At 42.2% G+C, this 14,903-nt stretch overlaps 2 protein-coding genes across 11 annotated transcripts in view; one reads left to right on the forward strand and one right to left on the reverse strand.

The window, feature by feature from the left end:
- LAS1L (LAS1 like ribosome biogenesis factor) overlaps nt 1-7,138 on the forward strand; it is a 49,919-nt gene extending 42,781 nt beyond the window's left edge. For 4 of the 5 annotated variants that reach the window (XM_083595997.1, XM_083595998.1, XM_083595999.1 and 1 more), the window contains exon 14: nt 4,295-5,328. In XM_083595997.1, coding sequence (XP_083452123.1) covers nt 4,295-4,385 — 91 coding nt within the window. In that variant the 3' untranslated portion in view covers nt 4,386-5,328. The other variant, XR_014543689.1, reaches the window with a different exon arrangement.
- ZC3H12B (zinc finger CCCH-type containing 12B) overlaps nt 6,680-14,903 on the reverse strand; it is a 37,041-nt gene continuing 28,817 nt past the window's right edge. For all 6 annotated transcript variants that reach the window (XM_083595883.1, XM_083595884.1, XM_083595885.1 and 3 more), the window contains one exon: nt 6,680-14,773. In XM_083595883.1, the coding sequence (XP_083452009.1) occupies nt 13,356-14,773 (1,418 nt within the window). In that variant the 3' untranslated portion in view covers nt 6,680-13,355. The remainder of the gene's footprint in view (nt 14,774-14,903) is intronic.

Here is a 14,903-nt window from a genome sequence, read left to right on the forward strand (position 1 = left end):
CCCGTCCCTTCATCCTAATCAGCAACATGAAGATAATAATAGTGACCTGCTTTGCAGGGATATTATAAGAGCAGTAGTGAGTCTGCTTCAGTTTGGACATAACCAGCATAAATGCATTTGTTAATAGCACTGACCTTTTTCTTCATACCTACAGATTCTTCTCTGTTGTCTTTCAGTCATCCCTCAGTTGCATAAGTAGCAGAAATCCCCTCCACCATTCAGTTTCTAAACATAGACTGACTAACGAGAGTTCTTTGTTTTTATCTTGAGTCCATTTCAAAACACCATTCCCTCTTAGGGTATGTGATGCTCTCTCTTTCTGCTTTTCTTTCCCCCACCTTGAGGTTTGATTTACGTCACTGTTTGAGGCTTCTGCTGCTGCTGTTGTGAGAGTGCAAAAGAGAAGCATGAGGTCTTGCTTTAGCAATGAGGTGTGAATTTTGTGGTCGCATGTGTCTATTTGAGGAAGGGAAAGGAAAGAGGTTACTCTGGTTATGAGGTCTCTTTTAAGAACTAAGCCCCTGTGGGCTGAGTGGGAAATTTAAGGACCTTGGGTCCTCTGTTTCTTTTTCTCACAGACTTTGCACCTCCCTGTGTGGTGGGGAGGATGGGTTTACCCCCTCTGTCTTCCCCCAACTGCTTTTGCGGGCAAAAAAGGAAGGGCTCAAATGATGTACAGGAAGCAGCTGATTTCTGAAATAAATCACTGTGGAAGGGAGCTGTTGATGCCTGCAACTTGGAGGATGGGCAGAAACCTCACTTCCACAAAGCGCCTTGCTTTACCTGGGCTATAACTTGCTCAAAGAGATGTCGCAGAAGCCCCAGATGCTGTCTAACTAACGTTTCTGTGCAAGGATTTCTGCAAGGGGACATCCCTCAGTCTCCACAGGGTTGGGAAAAACCCTAGAGCAGATTTAAGGGGCACACAGGCCCTAGAAAGGGGCAAAAATCTTTGTGCTTTAATTTCAAAGAGCATGATGTCCAGTTTATGACAAGTGTAGTCAGTGCTGTGCCTCTCCCAATGACGCTGGACTGCAAGTGACTACCTCAGTGGCAATGCTCACTGAGGCTAATAATAATAATAATAATAATAATAATAATAATAATAATAATAATTTAAAATTTATATCCCACCCATCTGGCTGGGTATATAAAAAAACAAAACATCAAACATTAAAAACAAAATCTCCTATACAAACGACAAACCAATAACAACAATAATAAACAGTTTGCAGTTATACCCAAATTAAAGTAACCACCAACTCCAACTAAACATTTAACCAACACCAACCCGACAAAAATGAAACAGAGGAACCAAAAGTAGAACTGTTCAAAACATTTTAGCCAGTTGCCCCAACCCAAGAGTTGTTCCAGCAATGTCCCTCCGCCTCGCAGGAGCCTCTTAGCTGTTCAAGTGAGTGTGGGCCTCACCCCCGTGGGCCAGGTGGAAGTGGGCCTTGCAGCAGGAAGCAGCCTTCCTTCTAGCACTTAGGCAGCAGCATTCCCTTTCTGTCATAGATGGAGGTCTCTCCTGTGGGGTTGAGATAGTTTGCTTTGTGCAGAGCCTATCCATCTTTATCTGCTGTCTAGCATTATTAGTTCTCTGCATTTTACAACATAGGAAACTATCTTTATACCGAGTCAGGCTGCTAGTCATGGCTCTCCAGAGTTTCAGACACGGTACATTCGTAGCTTATCTGGAGATACCAGGAATTGAACCTGGGATGCTTTGCATGCAAAGCAGATGTGCTGCCACTGAACTACAGCCCTCAACTAAAATGTCCAGTCCCATCCCTGAAAGTGATGAGGTGGAAACATTCCAGCTGTGACAAGCATTTTATTCTGCCATCCTGTGCCTCAGTATGCTATTTCCAACTGAACCTTGTTTCATCTTATAGTGGAGATGCAGCCTGTCCTCTGTTTCTTCCATGATTCTGCTTGTAGTGTTCACTCCTCAGTTTTGCACCACAGCCTGATCTATGCATAAGACAGAGTGAGGTGGTAGAGTTCTCAGGTGTGGGAGAACGGACTGTACACTTCAAGCTTCACAATTTTTAATGCTACCCTAATGCTAGCACAATAGGGAGCAACTTCCTAGCATGCTTGGTTTTGATTTTTGTTTAACTGCAGGTCCCTTATCAGCTGTCTGAAGCGGTACGGTCCACTCTACCACCTCGGCATTCTGGTGGCTTACTCTGCTGCATATGTAGACCAGCCCCACTGCAGATCTTCTTTTACCATATTTTTCGCTCTATAGGACACACTTTTTCCCCTCCAAAAATTAAGGGGAAATGTGTGTGCGTCCTATGGGGCGAATGTAGGCTCCTTGGCTTCAGCGATAGCAACGTGAAGCCTCCGAAGCACAGAGGGAGCGCTCCCTCCGCGCTCTGGAGGCTTCACGTTGCTTTTGTTGAAGCCTGGAGAGTCTGGTCTTTGAGGCTGGTGGTGGGGGAAAGCAGCGCTTCCCCCCACCGCCAGCCCCACAAGCTTGGGGGGCAGCGGGAAGACTGCGCGCCTCCTTCGCGCTGCTCCCCAACCTGGTCTTTGAGGCTGGCGGTGGGAGAAAGCACCTGGTCTTTGAGGCTTTTCCCTGAGGAGGGAGAAGGGACTGACTGGCCGTGTCAGTCCCTTCTCCCTCCTGGTCGAAAAGCCCGTTGGAGCAGCGCGCGGCTCCTGTGGGAGGTGGGGGAATTTTGCAGGAGATGGGGGAATTCCCCCACCGCGTAGAAAAGCCCGCAGGAGCCACACACCCTTTAAAAAGCGTGCCGCTCTTGGGGGCTTTTCCCCAAGGAGGGACAAGGGACTGACTGGCTGCATCAGTCCCTTCTCCCTCCTGGTCGAAAAGCCCGTAGGAGCAGCTTTTCTCCGCAAAAGCAGGGAGAAGGTCTGGGAGAAGCGCACAGGCTGCGCGGCCTGTCCGCTGCTCCCAGAGCTGGGGGGGGGGATCATATTTTCCCCCTTGATTTCCCCCTCTGAAAACTAGGTGCGCCCTATGGAGCGAAAAATACGGTAAATCATTTGCGTTACTTGGCAAGCCATGTTGAGACATGGGCAAGCCTGTTTATTCCACCTTTTCTCCAAGGCTTTCATTTATCTATGATTATGTAGAAGCTTGAACATGAGATTGGCTCTTGACTCTAGCATTAGGGGAATTCTTTACTATATCTGGCTTTAGGGAAATTTGTAGGTGCTTTTCAACCTTTTCTTGTTCCTACTTGCTGAAAACACACATGTGGCCTGATGGGGTTAGATATTAGAAACCACAGCAGGCATGTGTCTTAAGGCTATAGCCTTAAGCAGGTTCACCAGCTCTAAGCATCTTGGGTGTGGAACGCCTGAGATACTTACCCCAATATTTAGGTGCATACCCCAACCTTACCTCACAGTGGCCAATTAATTTTAGGAGCTGTAGCTGGACTTTTCATTGTGGTTTGCACATGCTGTTGACCACTTTGCGAATTTGATGGTAAAGAAGCAGGGAAGGCAAATCCTGCTGAACACAGGGTGTTCCCAGGCTGTCACTGTGTCCAGGAGGGATTAAATCACACCTTGATGAATTCAGCTTGCAAAATTATAGTTGATTTGGAAGTCTTATGCAGCAAACACACTTCCCAAAAAGATCTGACTTCGTGCAGTAAGGAAGGTGATGGGGAAATGCTCTGGAATGTGTGGGATAACAGTTTTTTCTGTTACAGAATCATCTAGCTCCCTTGAAAACAATCCAAAATAAATGTTCTTAATATAGCCAAACAAATCTGCATGAACGCTGAATAAACAAATTGTCTGGAAGCACCTTCTGCTGTATTTACTTTTTAACCAAGGATGGTTCTGTTAAAATATCAGTTTCTGCTCTGGCACTGGCAGGTCCCTTGCTGGTTGTATTTGCATTTTGTTAGGGGAATTCCTTCCTTCCTCCAGAGAACAAAACAGCTGTTGGGCAGTTTTCTGTGTGTGCAATGTGGAATTTACATTCAGAAGTAACCATTATTCCTGGGATAGGGCAAAGGTGATTATAGTTGTGAAACACTCTTCACTAGTATATCTTAAGTTGAGTTCAATAGATTAGTCCAGTGTTTCTCAAGCTTGGGTCCCCAACTCACCCCTGACCAATGGTCCTGCTAGCTAGGGATGATGGGATTTGTACCCACTACCCGTGTATAAGACGCCCCCAGTTTTTAAACCTTATTTTACAATAAAAAACCTTGTCTTATACACAAAAAAGTACGGTATGTGTTTGTGTTCCTTTTGCTTATAAAATTTGTTTTTAAAGCTGTTTTCTCCCCTTCTCCTACAGCTCTTCAGAATGGGGTGGCTCTGCTGCTGAGGGATTATTATGGACCCAGAGCGATCTCCATAAGATAAAAAATGACCTTCAACTATTCTAACAAGTGGATGATGTGCTGGTGGCGCAGAAGAATATAGTGTGCGGAATTGGCAGTACTGCAAGTGTCACATACATACACATCCCACATTTGTAAGAACTCAATCATCTAGTGTGGTGGCACCTACACTTTAGAACTTCCTACCCATTGAGATCAAGTAGGTGGTGTATAAATGATGTGTACATTTACTGCTATGTGCAAGGCTTTTTTCCAGCCAGAACTGTTGCGGCACCTCTCAGGTGAGCGCCACTTCTAGAAAAATAGCACTGACTATGTGCATAGCAGAGCCCCTCACTCTTTATAAGCATGTTTGGCATTCTAATAAAAATACTATTCAGTCCTCTTTTTTTTTGCCTGTTAATGTTTCTTTTTGAGCATGAAGTTTGATATGCAGTTAAGAGATATGAACAGTGCTTGGTTGCAGCATTTACTAAGTTCACTTAAAGCAATGGTCCTCAATCAGTCCAGACCCCAGACCCACCTCTGACTCCCAAACAGGAACATGGGACCCACTTTCACATCAGCATCTCACAATCTCACCTCTCTCACAATCACCTGTCCATCTGTCCTCTTCTTGTGTCAACTTTCCTGAACTCAAATGGTAGAGGGAAAAATTTGTAGTAGCTTTAGTACCCTCAGAACCTAACATAGTCTGCAATTGTTTGCTGCTATTCTAAACCCACTTAATTTGGAGCTAGCTCCATTTAAATGAATGGATCTTGCTTCTGAATAAGCATTTATGGGAAGCTTATGAATTTTATTGTTTAATGTTTTTATTTGTACATTGGGGTACTTTTATAGCTTTGTTTAGAGTACGTAATGTTTTAATAATATAAATGTTTTAAGTCTTTTTTATCAATTCAGTATATTTTCTTTTAATTGTCAAATAATTCTGTGTATATTGCGGCAGCCTTTGGCTATGTGCAATAAAACTGACTGAGACTGACTGAGACTAATCATTCTGTAAGCAAGCACTCCAGTGCATCCCTACCCATGCCAACTCAGAAGAAAGTCCTACTTATTCAGCGGAGTGTGCTCCCAAGTAAATTGGATTAGGATTGCCATTTCAGATTTGGGTGAAAAACTGCAATAACCCTCTGGTGTTATTGAGGAAACACATGGCAATCCTAAGCCCCACCCATGGTTATTATTTTTTATTATTATTTATTGAATTTATATACCACACCATACCCGGAGGTCTCAGGGCGGGCACAGAAAAGCTCAACATAAAAACCACAATATGTATAATCAAAATAAAAACCACCTAATAACACCCCCCAATAAAAGGAACATTTTTGCCTGGCGCCTAAAGGTCTATAATGAAGGCACCAGGCGAATTTCCCTGGGGAGAGCATTCCACAGACAAGGAGCCATTGCAGAGGAGGCCCGTTATGTTGCCACCCTCTGGACCTCTCGAGGAGGAAGCACATGAAGGTTAAACCTGGGTAAACTATCCCAAAGGATCAGGCTGTGAAATTGCTCACAATCCTATCAGCATACATTTACCTGGGGAGGAAGGAAAAAGATAAGCCCTACCCTAGTGAACCCATGAATTCTTATTCCCAAATTATATTTCTTCAGAGAATTTAACCCATACAGCAAAGCAATAGAAATCCGATCCAAACTTGGATGGATGAGAGACAGGGAGATATAAAACATTCAAGGGGACTGGACTCTCAGTAGACTTAATGCATGAATGAACCCATTCAATTCAACTGGGATTCCCACCTTTTCTTCCTGCCCAACCCCTCTATTCCAAATCAAATGTACAGTGGAGTAGCAGCCTTTATTAGTGAATAAACCATCACGTTACAAGGCTTGCTCTAGAATTGGATGCTACTGGATTCACTCACTGATTACCCCACCAGCAGTAATTCAAGCTCCTCGTTTCTATGGTTTATAGGCCTCCTGCCACAACCCACTGTCTTGTGAAGATCAGTGAGGCAGCTGAAATCAGATGAAAATCCTCTTCCAAGGCCAGGCAGCATGTTTCCAGCAGTGGGTGGGGAGGCAAGGCTGCTGAAATAGGATGAAAATCCTCTTCCAAGGCCAGGCAGCATGTTTCCAGCAGTGGGTGGGGAGGCAAGGCTGGGCTGGGACAAAATGGGGAGGAAAATCTCACAAAAGGAAAGAGAATAAAAGGTTGCATCCTCCAGGCCTACCTGAGAGATTGGCACGTGGGTCCTGAACCACTGGTTTAAGACCTATGACTTAAGGCTTCAATACAACTTCAAATTTGCAAGATTTAGACTGGCGGGTATTGGCCACAAAAAGAAATGCACAAGAGACTTGAGAGGTACTGACCAAGTGACTCAGTTTATTGAATACATTAATATAAATGCCTAGATACAAAACATCTACACAAAACCTGCTAATGGGGTGGAGTGGAGAAAACAAGGATCCCTTCCGCCCCCACCATAACCACCTTTGAGATGCATTTAAACAGAAATATTTGCTGCCCACACCACTCACCAGAAAATTAAAGGTCAAAATCCAAGCAAGCTGGAAGCGACTATTAAGCTGTTTCATAAATAAATGGGTGCTTGCATTCTTTGAGCATGAAATGACAGTGACATTTGTACTAGTGTGCACATGCGCATATACATTGCAGCCCTGTCACAGAAAATTAAAAGATCCTCAAAGTCACGAACTTGGTGATTGCTGAATTTCCACTTATTTCTGTTGCTGAATATCCACTTATTTCAGTGGACTCTGTAAAGCTCCTATTAAAGTTACGCTAACATGGTGACTCATCAGCAGTGGTTGATTGACTACAATTTCTGGCAAGATTTCTAACATTTTTTGTAATGCTGAACACAAAAACATTCAGAAGTCCTGTACGTGTGATGCTTGTAAGCTATTATTTGGCAGATCAAAATATAGCAACACTTCACAGATTATTTATCCAAGTGACTAACTTGGCACTAATGACTTCTCTGTAGTGAACCCTACAAGTATGGGTTCAAATTTGTGCCACTGTCTTGTCTTGCCCTGACACCATACACCTCTTAAGGAATCCACTCTAGTGAAAAAAGGCTGTTTTTTCATTGGTACTATGAAGCTGCTGAGTGGCATCAGGCCCTGTGGAAAGTCACTACAGTACTTCATTGGTTAAGTATTGCAGAGAAATGTCTACAACTGAATTGCAAGAAAACAATTCTTAAGAGGCCCGGTTCATAGTTAACACTAAGCCAAACTATGGCTCTGCAAGCAGCAGATACCCATAGTGAAAATCGCAACCGTTTCACTCTGCCTATTCTTCTGCTACCACAATACCCAGAGCTAAGGCACAGTTTGGCTTAGTGTTACATGTGGTTTGTCTTGCTCCCAACATATAAGGTATGTTCTTTCTTTACCACTCATGGTTTGTTGGGGGAAGACAGGCCACAAAGCTCAAACCCACATCCAACATACTTATGGCTTAGCTCCAGGTAAGGTTGGCTCCAGGTAGCACATCAGCAGAAAGACCAGATTTTCACTCTGGGTACCCACACGCTTGCTCATTCTTGTTTTGGCTTGCAGTTACATGAAAACAGGGCCACTGTTGTGTAAGCATTGATTTTCACATTTTAAAGGGAAAGCATGTTTTCTGTCCCCTGCAAGATGTTGCTTTGGCGATTATCTCAGCCATTTAATATATATATATATATATATAAAACTTTTTACAAAACTTACACACGTGCCCATGCCAGTGGATGCCTGAAACATGCAGCTGTATAGAAAAACATTGCACAAAATATTACACTGATTACAGACACCACATGCTGGCCCTGACCCAGCTGTAGCTGCACTGCCCCGACATGGGGATGTGCATTCTCTTCGGCATAAAACAGCACATCCAACTAATTCAATGGAGTCTAGATTGCTATCATGATGTACCACCTGCCTCTGTTGCACATGTGGAAGCCAGCTTCCCTGTTTGCATTGCTCTTGCTGGATCAGGGCAATGGGCTGTAAAGTCTATCTTCACTCTTTGTCATTGAGACTTACATTATATTTGGGTCAACAAAAAAACCCAAAGAGATTTTATAAATTTTTACAACAATTAAACAGTTATGTTTAGTTCTACAAATTAAGAAAAGCAAAATACTGCAGCTCAATAGTACAATAGGATTAATAGTAGTCAAATATGTGTGTACAAGCAAAAACACAGAACAACATTTAATATTTACAAAATTACTTAAGATTGCTTCCCAACCTACATTTTGGGTTTTTCAGACACAACTCAGTTGCCTAACTGAACATTAACTACTCTTCAATAATAAATTAAGAGAAAATTAAAATATTTTACAAGTGAAAGATTGCTGTTACCTGGGCTATTTTAAATTTTTATATAGATACATATTCTGTAGTTATTTGGTACACAATTTAAAAAAATTAAATACTTTACTCTCAAAAAGAGCATTTTAAAGTAAAGTCTTATATTTACAATGTAGGCGACTGTGACTTGTTTTTATACTATCCCTTCTACTTTTAGAAGAAATTCTGCAATAAGAGATGAAGGCAGTGAAATGTCAGTTTTGAACTGGCATGGGAAAAGTCTCCCAAGAGAGAAAGAGAAAAGAGAAGTGGATCAAGGCATAAAGGAAACATATATAAAAAAGTTTCACTGATGAAAGATAATTGACAGGCAAAAGATTTGCATACTGCTTCAAAATTTTCATTCACCTCTTCTTCCTTGTACAGCAGAAAAATGTGGGAATCATTGTTTAGGAAAAGCAGTGTTACAGTAAACTACTTCATCTTCACAGCAATATTTCTTCCCAATAAAGCATTCAAAAAAGGCTTGAAATGTTTTTCAATACAGAACAAAACAATATATAAACCCCCTGACACACGCACACAAACAAAAAACATTTACTGACGGAAACAGTAAAATATTTTAGATCCCAATAAAAGCTCTCAAGGTAATTTCAGCCTAACATTAGGTTTGCTAAAAAGACTCTTCCAAAATCCCCTGTAAGAGTTTGCCTTAACATAGGAATAAAATGGAGAACATCCATTTTTATACATACAGAAACTGATTTCCATGCAAGAAATTGTGAGCACACAAAATTCCTTATTGAACCTAAATCATACAATAGTTATTTTGTTAAGAACAAAAGCAGGATGTACAGCAATTTTACTGTAACTGTATAAATATTAACATCAATATTATTAACACTGATGCTTTACAAAAAATATCAATTGCAGGAATGCATTCATTTAATAAATAGACTTAATATAGCTTATGCAGAGTAGTGTTCTTAAACACACACACTAGCTGTGCACATTATAGTAATAAAGTGGATTTGAAAAGTTACCTTTGTTTTTTCTATAAATTGTTAAGTGCCCATTTTAAATAAAAAGGTTCATAATCTGTGATGGGCTACTCCCCTGTGACACACAGTGCCACAAACATAGTGATGAAAATACAATATTTAAGCTAATCTAGAGATGGCTTTTGTACATTTTTTTTTTATACAATCAAGAAAGATACAATTTGTATCAACAAACAAAAGGTCGTTTCTGGATATTTGAGGCGTTGCTCTCAGCTGCTTTTACACCACACGAGAAGGAAGTATAAAATAAATGCAACAATAAAGGAATCCCATTCTGACAAAAGCTGGCCAATTTTTTATTTTTTTAAAAAAGATGTTTTCCAGATTTAAATGCAGTTATCTGTAAGGGTTGTGTTGGTGCACAGATTAAAGCTACAGGGCTGATCTGCATTTCTGCTGTTTGCTTTTAAAAGATGAGAGAGGACAATTGATGTTCTGGACACCAGCCCACATAACCGCAAGCCAACATGGTGTGTGCCATTCTGTTCTAATGCAGATTCAGCCTCCTGCTGAAACCCAACCTGCGACCATGACAAACCACCTGTTTGCCACTAGTTCTTCAGCAACAATTTTCTGTAGCTACGTGGAAAAAGCAGCAACTTTGGGGTTTCATCATTAGACCCCCAGGTATTCTAACACTTGAAAATAAATGCCCGGGAGTGTGCTACCTGCACTGAGTGAAGAAACAGCCCCTTCCCAAAGAATGCCATCTGGCACAGGGCTGGTGGTCAGCCACTCCTTCCTATATTTTGAATTACTATTGAATAGTAGTAATTGTTTCAATCAGTATGATTTTGTTGTTTCCTTTACCTGCATGCGACTGCATTTGATATAATATAGACTGCAATGTTTCATGTTTTTTAATGCTACTGTGATTATTGTTACTCGCTTTGAGCTCAGCATTTGAACTCGCACCACTTTTTGAAAACCGATTATGACATCATGAAGGCAGGGGACCTTGAGATTACAAAGATACTGTAGGTAAACCAATATCCTCATCTTGTAGTGCATTTAGAAGAATGTGTCAAGACAGCACCTACCAACAGTCTTGGGTCTTCAGTTGTGCACTCAAGCAGGAGCACAGCAAGCTGGCAAAGTTTCCTTGCCCACCCTTTTGCCACCATTGTGCTGCATGCTGCTATAGGCACTGCCTGGCTCATGCTGAGCCCAAACACTCTGGACCCTGTGTGGTTGTAGGCAAACAGACTGGATCAGCATGTGACAGAATTATTACCACCTGTTGAGCTGTCCAACTTAATGCAAGCACATCCTTCTTGAAGTGTACTCAACACAAAATAGAAATGGGCCACCAGCAGCCATTTTAGGATTAGTGCAATCAATCAAGTAGAGGGCTTGGGGTTTCCTTTGGGTTTTTTAGACTGGGATCAACAAATAACCCAAAAGCAGCTTGCAAGCCATTATCAAAACACCAGAAACAACCCTGACTGCAGCCTCACGTTCCGTGTGTTTCATAGTAAGAAACATTTAGGCAGTGTCACACCTTCTCATGAAGAAACAAAAGGCCAGAAACCAGGCCTTCTCGACTTTCATGAAAAAAAACTACAGTAGAAGTCAACAAGTCCTAGCTCGAGACATATCGAGTTAGTAGTGGTTCAAAATGTTGAAATACACATTTGGATTTAAAAAGGGTGTCCAGTCAGTGCAGCCTTAAAAAAGAAAACAAAAGAGCCACCACCACCATAAATGCCTCTTATGGGAGACATTTAGCTACTAAATTGCCCACCCTGGAGCAAAGGATACTCATTGTGCAAACATTGCCACCCATAGAATGATGATTCTGGCCTGTCAAACAGGGAGTTCCAGGAAGCAAATGCTCACCTTTGCATGGATTTCAAAGTGCAAAACTGAAGCAAGTTTGCAGTAAACCCAATTCTAGAGCACCCATTTGAAAACTAGCCTGCTGTCCAACACTAATAAAAATGAACTGGATTTTTAAAACTACTTTGCATATTTGTTCATTGGCATCCTCCAGCACACGTTCTCGGCATGTCTTTGGTCAACGCACAAGAACAGGAAAGCAGAATTCAGATTGCAGATGCTACAACTTCTCTGCTTTCTGGACTGTACTGAAAAGGCTAGAAATGCCAATTGTAACGATCTGTAAAAGCCATAGGCGTGCACATAGGGCATGCTGGTGTGCTTAGCAGAACCTTAAAAAAACAAAAAAAACTGGATTGTGATGAGGATAGAGTGCGGAGTGGCAACCCAGCTCCCTCAGCTGCCTTTGGGGAAGCAGTGGGGCAGGGAGAGACAAAGGGGCAAGAGAGGAGAGTAGGGAAGCAGATAGGGAGTCACAGGCAGGATTAAAAGGCTGGAATAAAACTGGAATGTATAGGCAGTGTCTGCCTGTGTTTGTCTCTAGAAGTGGACAAGAAGTTGCATATCCATTCCAGCCTTTTCTTTCAGTTTGTATCTGCTTCTGTTTCATAGCTCTGTCTCTGTCAGAGCTCCACTCACCACCTGTTACTCACATCTGGTGGGCAACGTCCCATTCTACACAACAGGAACATGAAAAAATCTTAATCTGCTTTGGTCAATTTGGGTTAGCTCATACAGATCATGAAAACTGACTGTATTTTGTATACACTTGGTAATCACTACACCACAGATTTGGTATTTTGTGCCTCATTTTCTATGTTTGCATATTTAAAGGAAGGTTTAGTTGTTAATTTTAAAAAGTAAGTTTAATTAAGTTTTAGTTTCCTTAGTTAATTTGATAGATAAAAATACTGTCCTTTGTGACCGAGTGTGAGTATATATTCAAGAAATGTTCACCTTAAAACAAAATCCCTGGGTGCACACCCTAATGAAATGTGTTGTACACGCCTATGGTAACAGTGCAAAGATTACAACAGTATTTAGCTGAGAATTATTAACATGTTTGCAAGCCGGCCATGTTCTTTTTCCCAAAGGGCAGAAGCTCAAGCTATCTAGAAGGTCCACTGCTTCCCAGCCCCAGCCCCATTCCCTTCAAGGTTGGGCAATGCTCCTCATGTGCAAAAAGGTATTTCCACTGCACAAAAAGTGTATTCCCCAGAGAACTAAGCCTCCCCACAAAAGCCGCCTCATGCTGGAGCCACTAGATAGGTGCAAAAGCCCTCTGTGAAACACAAGGCATGTCAACTGACTGGGCTTGTTTTATTGTAGTTCTGTGAAGGATATTTAAGAAGAGCAGGCTTCTGCTTGTGAGGATGTCCAAGTGCACAGAGTTTATTGTAAAAACCCAATGTTATGTTGGAGCAACATATGTCAGTTAATACTGAAGACTATACAATGAGTCATGCAATATAATTGCTGTTTTGAAGGACCTGTTTTGGACATACCAACATATGACCTTTTTAGATTCAATAAATGATACATCCATGCATAAGGTATGCACTTCCTGTAAAATGCCTTTTTCAAAAATCCCTGCTTTAAAAATCATTAAATACTCATATTTATTATACAATCTGCTTTTTCAAAATGCTTCATGCATATTTTAAATATAATCACTACAATAATATACAGAATTGTATACTGCAGTTAAAACCTTTTAACAAACAGAGCATATCACCTGTCATTTTTAGAGATCTCCAGAATGTACAGAATTTTCAATTATTTAGCTTTAGAAATTCAAAATGAAGGATCTTTTTTAACGTCCTGTTCTCAATTTGGCAACAATCATAGCTGCCAACTGTTGTGCGTCTGTCATGTGGGGATTCTTCTCCATCACCGAGAGGACAACGCTAGCTGGAAAAATATTACAGAGATTCTTATAGGTTTGATACTGATGCTCTGGGATTATGTGTGGTTCTTGTGGGTCACCACAGATTCCAACCCAAGGATTCCTCCAGATCTGCTCCATCTTCTCTGGCACACTTCTCACCATTACAGGCTCATAAGATGGTTGCATGAGGTTGTTGCTCAGTGGGTAGGGATGGTAAGGGTAGGTATCGGTCGGACATGGCAATGGATCCCAACTGGCATGCTGCTCTCGACAGAGCGGTGGCCTTTTTTGTCGTGTGGGATTGCTTTCATAAAGACGCGAATCAGAAACGCTATCCATTCTCGTCATAACGAGGGCACGACTTGGCTGGGTAGTGGCTGATGGGTGAACGTTTGGAGGCACAGGGTAGTCCCCTGGGCAACTGGACCTAGCCCCAACAACTGGGTGTTGGATGTGCAGTGCTAAATGGGAAAGTGAATGCTTGTGAATATGTTTAGACCCTTCAGGGCTATAGCTCTGAACTCTTGTTAAGGACTCATGATAACCATGGGAGAAAGGCTGAAGGCGGCTTTGAGGTGGGAGTCGGTGAACCTTCACACTGTCTTCTGGGCTCCCATCTCCCAGACCCATATATAAGTCTGTATATGAGTACGAATCATTGCTTGTATGGCTTAAGCAACTGTCTGGACAGGGGCTTGAATTTCTTGAGTATAAACTTTGGTCTACATCAGCCCCATAGTAATCTGTGCTATGCATGCTACTAATACTCAAATTGGAGAAGTCACTGAGCATTGAATAATAGCCATGGTCCCCCAAGGACTCATACTTTGGGTACTGATCTGCATAGTTCATTGAAGAGCCATGGCTATTAGTGACCAGGATCGGAGGATACTGTACACTGGCCATGTGTTCTAGTGAGGATTTCTGATGTGTGAATTGAGATGAACCAGGTACAGGGCTGCTTGCTGACCGGGTATTCAATGCCCCAACAGCGTGACTTTTGGAAGGTGGAATGGTTGGGACGCTTAATGCTGAAACAAGGGAGGGGACAGAATTAGCCTCAGACTTCCGCACCATTGAAAGTCTATCTTCGGGTTCCACAGGAACAGACCGAATGCTTGGATCTGACTGACGTTTGGGAGCAATGCGCTTCACTTCTGAAGTTATTTCCCCTTTGGAAAGGGCTGCTCCTGTGCCACATTTAGCCAGTGCTCCTTCACTCATCGTTTTCACAGCGGATAATTTGGCACTGATGCGAAGCTCATCAGCTACGGATCTCAGGGGCTGGTTTGCTCGTTCCGGGTGGTAATATTTACACTTGTGTCCATAGGTGCATTTCTTCCCTGTTGGGGAAAAATCTCCCATATTAGGCATGGTCTTTGCAAGCAATATCTAGCTAAGCACAGGAGGTTGTGTCAGAGTCATACTTAGACTAACCCAGGCATCCCCAAACTCGGCCCTCCAGCTGTTTTG

This window comes from Podarcis filfolensis, assembly GCF_964270895.1.
Source record: "Podarcis filfolensis genome assembly, chromosome: Z".
Taxonomy (NCBI): Eukaryota; Metazoa; Chordata; class Lepidosauria; order Squamata; family Lacertidae; genus Podarcis; species Podarcis filfolensis.